Source organism: Camelus dromedarius, chromosome 1, assembly GCF_036321535.1.
Source record: "Camelus dromedarius isolate mCamDro1 chromosome 1, mCamDro1.pat, whole genome shotgun sequence".
NCBI classification, from domain to species: Eukaryota; Metazoa; Chordata; class Mammalia; order Artiodactyla; family Camelidae; genus Camelus; species Camelus dromedarius.
Genome location: NC_087436.1, coordinates 93,841,417 through 93,851,443, shown reverse-complemented (window position 1 = coordinate 93,851,443; position 10,027 = coordinate 93,841,417). Strand labels below are relative to the sequence as shown.

Genomic DNA, 10,027 nt, shown 5'->3' with positions numbered 1-10,027 from the left:
CTTTTCCTTTTTAGTTTTAAAACACGCACTTTAAAGATAACAAAACAGGTTAAAAGGCTATCAATGAAGTGCTTAAAATGCACATAAACGCAACAGGAAAATTTAAATCTGTCACTTGGTTTTATTCTAGAAATTAAGAAAGTATTTTTCCACTACCTTGAAAAATGAGCTCAGCTGATTTTTCTTTGATGCATTAGGATGCAGACTTCACTCCAGGGCTCTCAAAAATTAAAGCAGTCATGTTGAAACCCTTTGGGGAGGTTTATACATATTCCCAGTTCCACCTCATAACTTGGGGGGTGGGGTGAATTTGATCGTTTGTAGGCCCATTTCAGCAACAACTTTCTTCGCAGGCAACTCCTGGAAAGGAGGGAAGCGGTCTTAACTTGGGCAAGACCTTTACACAACTTGCTCTGAAGAGCCTGTTTAACGTGTTATCCACTTTTCTAAAAAGCGTGGAAATAAAGTCGGTTCAACTCTTCCTTTTCTTCAGTAGCTCTACGCTCGTCTGTTTTAAATTTCCTGTGCCTCAGCTAAACCCGCTAAGCTGGGTGTTGTCGGCAATAAAAAAATTCTTGCTTTCAAGGAGGCCATAGGAGATATATTGGGGGAAGTGGGGCCACCTGTGATTCTGAGGAAGTCGAGAACCCTCAGGACGGCAGGGGCCAACTGTGCAAGGGCCCTTGGACCCGAGGAGGGGCTGGCACACGTGTCCCAGTGAAGAAAGGAGAAAAAGCTGACAGAAAGTACACTTCGGCCAAATCCCGCGGGAATTGCCCTCAGGCGGCATTCCCCGCTACCCCGCCCCTCCACTGCTCCTGGTTGCCATGGAGACCCGGGTATTTGGCTGACGGACTGCGAGAGGCGGGGGAGGCCTACCTTTCTGAGGAGGGAGCCGGCGGGCCCAACAGCCCCGCGCTCCACCCTGCTCCGCCGCCGCTTCCTTCAAGGGCGACCGCGGGTGGCCGGGCGAAGCCCTGAGGCAAGTCCTCCCTCTGGGAACCCGAGCGAAGCGAGCGCCGGGGTCGCGACCCCCCTGCCCCGACCCCGGCGGGTGGGAGAGGCTTATTTGAACTAAACCGCCTGCGCGGGCCGCCACCGCAGCCCCGCCGTCCCGGGACTCCCGAGGGCGCTGTCTCAGACACCAGCCACAGGTGCCCGAAGTTCAGCGACTGCCGCGTCTCTGTCCCCAAAGCCCCGCGGAACATCCGCCCTCTGGGGTAAGGGAGGACTCCCGGGAGGCAGCGAAAGGAGCGCCCGAGGGGCCCCCCTCGCGGCTCATTGGGGAGCCCTGCCCTTAAACTGACCTCGTCTCTCGTGGCTTCGGAGGCGATTCACCAGCCGACTCCACCTCTCTCCCTTTGTGAGTGTGTGGAGGTGTAGTTGGGGCTTGTCCAGCTAGAAGTGTGCGATGCTCGGGATCGGCTAGTAAATGCCACCTCCTAGTCTTTAAGGAGGCACGAGGAGGGCCACCAAGTGTGGTCCTGCAGATACAGTGATTTACCGAGATAACCTTTTCTGTTCACAGAGACGATGCTTAAGGTACAAGGAAAACCATTTTCTGGAACATCTGAATTGTAATTTAAGCTTGAGTTACCTACGACAGTCAAGGGGCAAACATGCTTGACTCCGCAAGTGAACTGGAGTTTTCGGAAGAAAAAGCTACCGAGGATCCCTCCCAGCTCTCTTCCCTGGAGCTGTCAGGTGGCACAGCATCCAGCGGGAAAAACGCAGCTGGTTTACCCGAAAAAACTGGCTATCCGGACTCCGTTTACGTTATGGCAGCGAACATCTTTCAGGGTATTCGAGTCGAAAAGTCACCAGGGAAAGTCTTAATAAAGTATGGGAATGAACCCCTGCCGTACTCGACCGAGTTTGAGGATGAATCCTTTCAGCGTTTGTCCTACGAGCTGGCGTTCAGTGCCCTGAAATGTGAGTAGTACCAATTTTAAAAGATCAGCAGTAAGGAAATAAGGAGAGAATTTGTGGAGTGCATCCTGCCCCCCACCCCCCCAATACATGCCAGGCTTTGTTTTTAGGCTTATGAATATCTCTGGTCAGTTGCAAATGTTAAGGCATTAGGAGAGTTCCAGCGAAACAAGCCCTTCCAGGCCGGAACTGTTTTTCACTGCAGATTTCCCGTGCCTAGCACCGTGGCTTGTCCTTAGATGGGTATAATGCACAGTCATTAAATTGAACAAGCAAACAACTCCATTAGCAGGAAGAACAAGAATCCATTCCAAATAGTTACAGTTTCCCTTTCCTTGGGTATTTCTTTCCATTCTCTGTGTTAACATTGTTGTATTTTAGTATATGAACTTTTATAAATATAAATATAAAAATCAGTAAGAGGGTGGGGGGAGAGGAACAGAGATGGAAAAAGAAGAAAGGTGCATTATATTAAAAATGAATATCAAAATTAAATCAGCCCCAAATCAGATGATCCCACTCATGGCCATTTGCTTTAATTTTGGAAACTTGTAAAGTTATTACTTTAAACTTTTGTAGAAGTTCCCTTCCTAATTGCCTCCGGGGTTTGAGGTGTAATGTTTCAGATTTCTTCAATGATGGCCAATTATCAGCTTCTGAGTATGGAGTTGACTCTAGTATAGAACCAAATAATGTTCCTATGAGAGCAGTTAAAGGGCCTGGAGACTGCTGGTTTTGTACTAGCTATACATTATGATAAAAACTATAAGGTTTATATTGGTTTGTATACTGACTGAGTATTGTTCCAAAAGAAGTTTCAGAAGTGTTTGAAGTATTAGCAGCATGGCTGAAATGATGAGCTTCCTAAAGAGACACCTTGAAAGGGCAGCACAATTTGCATGTATTTCCTGAGTATTAGTACTTTCTGGGCCTTGTACATTCTTGCACAGAAGCAGTTAACAATTGTTTAGTTGAATTAAAATGTAACATTAATTACTTAGATATGAATGCATGTTTTTGGTTGTCTGCAGAGATGACGTAGCTCAACTCTGAAGCCAGGAATTTGTCACCATAGAGAAAAGTCGTACAATGTTAAGAGGCAACTTCCCTCTGGGTTTCATTTCTTTGTTTTCTGCTTGTGATTTTTTTTTTCTTTTTAAGTCTGTCTGACCCATTTTTCCCCTTTCCAGTTTAATCATCTAGATTCTATTTCATCTCTTCCTTCAACCTCCTTTTTAAAATGGAGTTTTAAAGACCAACCAAAGCGTTAAACTTTAAATCATGAGTCAAAAGAACATTTTAACATTTTCTCCTTGCAACAATGAAGTGCAACTGGGCATCTGTGTTGATTACTTGATATTTAATGTTAATGCCAAAACTATTATAGACAGTTTTTTCCTGATAGAATATTGAATCTTACCTTTAGAAGTCAATAATAAAAGTCTGCAATTGTTCTTTCGACAATTAGTACATTAACTAGATGGTCATGCTATAGTGGTGTGTATAGAAGATTATCTTTTTCTCTCAATCTTTCTGTTTTATGGAAGGGTCTTGACATCTTTTTAATGACACAGAAAATCCCATTTAGATAAATTACTGTCATAGGCCTTTATAAACCTGCTTTTCCTTGAAATGTTTATTTTTATAAGTTCAGATTCTAAGATGAGATGGCTTTGGTTGTTTACTTGGTACACATACTGCTTTCTTCTTAACAACAATAATATCTTGCTTTAAATTATCGTCTGAATAATTTCTGAGTTTTCAACTGTAATAAAACCAGAATTTCTAAATGTAGTGGGTTTCCAAGATAATTAAGAGCCTGATATTTTGCTTTAAACTAATGGAGGCTCTTATGCATTTCACTTTTATCTTTTGTATTATCAATGTTCTATCAATACTTTCACATGTAATATTTTATAAACTCATATCTGGCTTATATAGTATAGGTTCAGGGAATCATGGTTCAGGAAAGAAAACTCAGGATTTCTTCTCTAAGGTTTTATAGGAGCAGTAAGGCTGAAAAGGTTAATGCGCAAACTAAAAAGAGCTTGGGTAATGGTCTCTTTTATTGGTGAATTTATGAACAAATAATTAGATCGTATTACTATATCTTTTTGAGGAAGTACAAAGAGAAGGAAAAAAAAGAGAAAATCTCTTAATTTTACAAATGTTAAGTGTATTTGTTTGGTTGTGTTTTATGTTTTGCAGTTTTATTATTTGCTCCTTTGTTGATGTACTTTGTGTATGAGGTCTTTCGAAGCAGAGAGTATGTTTATTTGATTAACCTTTTAAAGGTTTAAAGGGCTCAGTGTAATGTTTTTTTTGAAATGGCAACCACTAGTCCCACTTTACTAAATAACCGAAAGGTCAATTTCCTGTTAAGGAAGGTAATGAAGAGCAACCTATTTCTATTAGTTTGACTTCTGTCAGAGAAGTAGAGTACTAGCAACTGATTTATATTTTCAAAGAATCTCTGGATAGCTAAAACAGAAAAAACTGGTGAAATGTTTTCTTAAAAAATAAACTGAACAACACATTAAGAAAAAAATTGAGGAAATTTATGTTCCTGAAATTGTTGATCTTATTTCTGGCTTAATTCTTTCTCCAACCACTAGATGTTAACAGTAATTGATGAAATCTCCTGGTCATTTCATAATCGTGTAACCTGTCAGTGAAAAACCTAGTAAATGCTTAATTATGGTCTGGTTATGGCTTTGGGAATTAGTCATTGTAGTCAGGGGTCCCCAAGACCACCCTTAGGTTCAGTGATTCACTAGGAGAATTCGTAGAACTCAGCAAAGCTGTTATACTCATGGTTACAGTTTATTGCAATGAATGGATAAAGATTAAGATTAGCACCCACAAAAAGGTGCATAGGTCCAGGAGAGAACAAGTACAAGCTTCCTGTTGCTCTTTCCCAATGGAGGCTTATGGACAGTGCTTAATTTTCCCAGCAACAATGTGTGACATGAATGAAATACTGCCAACTTGAAAAGCTTACCCAGGCCTTGTCCAGGATTTTTATTGGGGGTGTTAGTCATATAGGCAAGGAGCACCCTCATGGATGACCTTACTCAATCTAGAAGTCAAGCTTATATTGTGTGGCCCAAGGCCCCAGGTAAACAAAGGTAGTTTGATTAGCAAGGTATTCCAAGGGCTTAGAAGTTCTCTCCCAGCAGCCTGTCAAGGGCCAAACATTTCTTTGCAATGGGCAGGGTTTGGCTACCAGGCCTGCTTAGTTAATCCTTGATTCCACAGTGATTCATCAGGAAAATGATCCAAATCAATAACCTCTTAAGCTCTAGCTATCACCTAGGTGGTTAAAGCAATTCTCTTGAATGAGAGTAATAGCTTATATTTGCACAGCTCTTTGTAATTCACAAAACTATTTATGTCATTTGATACACAAGTCCTTTAGATGGAAGATCCTCATTTTGCAGAAGGAAAAGTTGAGAGAAGCTCAAGAAGAGATTATATGAAGTACCTGTGGAACCAAGCAGGAAGAAGGATAAAAAGTATTTCATCTAGTTGAAAGTGTGGTAGAATAGCAACCCTAATTCTAGTTTTTTTGTGGTTCCACATTGTTTTTTTTTTTTTCTTCACATTGTTTTGGTAATGCCTGGTTCTCTGGCCTGTTACCTACTTCTCACAAATATTCTTTCAAAAATGTTGGTGCCATTCTTACTAGTTTTCCTGGAAAGACTTAAAATAATGTTGTCAAGTTTCCCTCTTGCCACAGATTAAAAAAAACACCATGTACCTATATTTATAAGAGGGCCTTGGCATTTTTTTTTAATTGAAGTATGGTTGATTTACAATATTGTATTAGTTTCAAGTGTTCAGCAAAGTGATTCAGTTATTTTTTTTGGATTACATTCCATAATAGGTTATGACAAGATATTGAATATAATTCCTGTGCTATACAGTAAATCCTTGTTGCTTATCTGTTTCATATGTGGAAGTTTGTATCTGTTAATCCCATATTCCTGATTTGCCTCTCTCTTCTTCCCTTTGATAACCATAAGTTTGTTTTCTGTCTGTGAGTCTGTTTCTGTTTTGTATATAGATTCATTTGTATTATTTTTTTAGAGTCCATATATAAGTGATATCATATAGTATTTGTCTGTCTTTGTGTAGTTTCACTAAATATAATATTCTCTGTGTCCATCCATGTTGCTGCAAATGGCAGTATTTCATTCTTTTTTATGGCTGAGTAATATTTCATTGTGTGTATGTGTGTATATATATATTTAAAATATCTTCTTAAGTCAGTTGTCTGTTGATGGGCACTTGGGTTGTTTCCATGTCTTGGCTATAAATAGTGCTTCTGTGACACTGGAGTGCATGTATCTTTCAAATGAGAGTTTCTGTCTTTTCCGGATATACACCCCGGAGTAGGATTGCTGGATCATATGGTAAGTCTGTTTTTGGTTTTTTAAGGAATTTCCAACTATTTTCCATAGTGGCTATACCAATTTACATTCCCACCAACAGTGTAGGAGGATTCCCTTTTCTCCACACCCTCTCCAGCCCTTATCATTTGTGGACTTTTTGAGGACAGCCATTCTGACTGGTGTGAGGTGATACCTCATTGTGGTTTCAATTTGCGTTTGTCTAATAATTAGCAATGTTGAGCATCTTTTTGTGTACCTGTTGGCTATTTTATATGTCTTCTTTGGAGAAATGTGTATTTAGATCTTATGCCCTTTTTTTGGTTAGGTTTTTTTTTTTTTTGATATTGAGTTGTATAAACTGTTTGTATAATTAAATATTAATCCCTTGTCTGTTGCATCATTTGCAAATGTTTTCTCCCATTCCATAGATCGTCTTTTTGTTTTGCTGATGGTTTCCTTTGCTGTGCAAAACCTTTTAATAAGTTTGGTTAGGTCTCATTTCTTTATTTTTGCTTTTATTTCTTTTGCCTTGGGAGACTGATCTAAGAAAATAACACTACGATTTATGTCTAAGAATATTTTGCCTGTGTTCTCTTCTAGGAGTTTTATGGTGTCATGTCTTATAGTTAGGTTTTTAATCCATTTTGAGTTTGTTTTTGTAAACAGTGCTAGGGAATATTCTAATTTCATTCTTTTACATGTAGCTGTCCAGTTTTCCCAGTTATTGAAGAGACTGTCCTTTCTCCATTGTATAGTCTTGCTTCCTTTGTCATAGATTAATTGACCATATTTGCTTGGGTTTATTAATAGGCTTTCTATTCTGTTCTGTTGATTTATATATCTGTTTTTGTGCCAATACCACACTTTTGATTACTGTAATTTTACAGTATAGTCTAAAGTCTAGAAGGGTTATGCTTTCAGCTTTGTTCTTTTTCCTTAGGATTGCTTTGGCAATTTTGGCTCCTTTGTGGTTCCATGAAAACTTCAGGATTATTTGTTCTAGTTTTGGGAAAAATATCATGGATATTTTGGTAGGGATTGCTTTAAATCCATAGATTGCTTTGTGTAGTATGGCCGTTTTTATAGTATTAATTTTTCTAATCCAGGATTCCATTTTTTTGAATCATCTTCAGTTTCCTTTATCAATGTTTTATAGTTTTCATTATATAGATTTTTCACCTCCTTGGTTAAATGTATTCCTAGGTATTTTATTTTTTGATGAAATTTTAAACAGGATTGCTTTTTTATTTTTCCCTTTCTGATATTTCATTGCTAGTATAAAGTAATGCAACAGATTTGTGTTTATTAATCTTGTATCTTACTACCTTGCTGAATTCATTTGTTAATTCTAATAGTTCTTGTGTGAAGACTTTAGGGCTCTCTATATAGCATATCATGTCATCTGCAAATATGACAATTTTACCTCTTTTCCTCCAGTTTGGATACCTTTTATTTCTTTTTCTCATCTGATTGTTGTGACTAGGACTTCCAATATTCTGTTGAATAGAAGTGGTGAGAGTAAGTATCCTTGTCATGTTCCTGAATTTAAGTGAGAGGGCTTTCTGCCTTTCACCATTGAATATTATGTTGGCTGTGGGCTTGTCATAAATAGCTTTTATTATGTTGGTATGTGTTCTTTCTATACCTACTTTGGTGAGAGTTTTTTCGTAAATGTTGAATTTTGTCAAATGCTTTTTCTGCATCTATTGAGATGATCATGTGTTTTTTGGCCTTTTGTTGATGCGGTGTATCACACTGATTTGTATATGTTGAACCATCCTTGCAACCCTGGAAATGAATTCAACATGATCATTCTGTATGATCTTTTTATGTATTGTTGGATTTGTTCTGCTGGTATTTTGTTAAGGATTTTTGCATCTGTATTTATCAAAGGTATTGGCCTGTAATTTTCCTTCTTGGTAGTGTCTTTGTTTTTGGTATCAGGGTGAGGGTGGCTTCAGAGAATGAATTTGGGAGTGTTTTCTTCTCTTCAGTTTTTTGGAATAGTTTGAGAAGGATAGGTATAACTTTTTCTCTGTATGTTTGGTGGTTTAAGTATTTTATGCTATTGTCTGAAGTGTATTTTGATTCCATTTCAGCTTTGATATTTTCAATAACAGACATTTTCCTTGTCTTACAGATCAAGATATTTTAGAAAGTATATTAATAGACAGCTATATCTTCCCAAGTACCACAATAGTAAGTAAACAACTTTCATATAATTAGCTGTCTCATGGTTGTTATTTAGAAAGTATTAAAAAGCCTTCAGATTTAAATAACTAGTTTGCTTAATGCTGAGTCCTCTTCAAAATAAATCCTTAACTTTTTCCTACTCTGAGGTTTCTAACATAGAACCTACTCCTTTCATTTTGAAAAACATCCCCCCAATTATTTTTTTTGAAACGTTTATTTTTTTTCACTAAATTTTTTTCTATTTTGAAGTCCTTTTCTGTCTCCCATTTCAAATAGGCATTAAAAATAGTCATATTCCTGCTCTTTTATGAAAAATAATGGAATGGAAAATATTGCTATTAGATATTGTTTGTATACCTTTCTTTATTTGTGTTTCCCTTTGGTAGCCAGATCATTTGAACAGTCTTATCATTGTGATGCTGTATGATTTCCAAGATAGAAAATTTCAAGGTCGTCTCCTTTCTGATAATGAAGAGTCCATAGCGGAAGTTTTAGAAGTAGAGAACCTTCTTAACAGGTAATGGTAAAGGTGAAAAGGATGTTTTCTGTGCAATTGTTATTGGTATTTTTATTGATGAATTTGTATGCAATATAATGTGTAGATAAGTGTTAAAATTTTATAGAGTAAAGATATAAAAGCTTGTAAGTTTCTTGAGTGCCTTCACAAATAGTCTTGAACAGGCTAAATATTCTGCTTAAAATCAAGTTGTTTTTGAAAGCTTGAATTGCAAGATCCAACTTGTAAGTATTTGGAAAATCTTGAAAAATTCCCAATAATATTTATTACATATATAAATTACACTTTACTTGAAACAGCCAGGAAAGCCACAGGGCTTTAACCAAGTAAAAAAGACCAGTCTGTGGTTTCATCAACAGCAGATTTTTAGCTGAGAATGCTAGCAAGGTGGGTAGGAAATATGGCAAGTAAAGGCCATGGCTCAGGAGGCCAGAGGAACCAGAAGATGTTACTGCCCTAAGGTTCCTGATTCCCCAGATTTTTCCCTTTCCCCATGATAGACACCATGTCACCGCCTACACATAGCTGGTTACATTTTTGTCAATGCAATAGTTTTTCCTCTACCCAAACCAATAGAGGTTCATATAATGTAGATCTTATTCCCAAATTAATGAGTTGTGTTATATCCAATTCATACTATACTCAATTTATAATATGCTATATGAAAAATGTGTGTGTTTAGTGATTGAATTGCAGAGAATAGTAGCACAGTATACTTAAATAAAGATGACACTGAGAAAATCCATGTTTAAGAAATAATGCTGAGAAAATACATGTTTAAAGATAACACCAGAGGGTTTTAATCAAGAGTCTTAGCTTTCAAATAGCAGAAGCTATCTTCAGTTAGCCTGAGCGAAAATGGAAAATGTCCCTGTAAAGATACTGGGATGTCTCATGCAACATAAAGACTCCAGAAGAGGATGAAATCAGGAAATGGAAAGATGTCAGGACTATCTCTGCTTCTTTGTTTATCTTTTTCATTCTGCTTCTTTCT

General features: G+C 37.7%; 1 protein-coding gene across 1 annotated transcript in view; it reads left to right on the top strand.

Moving 5' to 3' along the window:
* Positions 1-591: 591 nt before the first annotated feature.
* Positions 592-10,027, top strand: part of NSUN7 (NOP2/Sun RNA methyltransferase family member 7) — a 37,860-nt gene continuing 28,424 nt past the window's right edge. The window contains exons 1-4 of the mRNA XM_031435556.2: positions 592-982; positions 1,529-1,932; positions 8,464-8,522; positions 8,903-9,033. Of these exons, the coding sequence (XP_031291416.1) occupies positions 1,620-1,932; positions 8,464-8,522; positions 8,903-9,033 (503 nt within the window). The 5' untranslated portion in view covers positions 592-982; positions 1,529-1,619. The remainder of the gene's footprint in view (positions 983-1,528; positions 1,933-8,463; positions 8,523-8,902; positions 9,034-10,027) is intronic.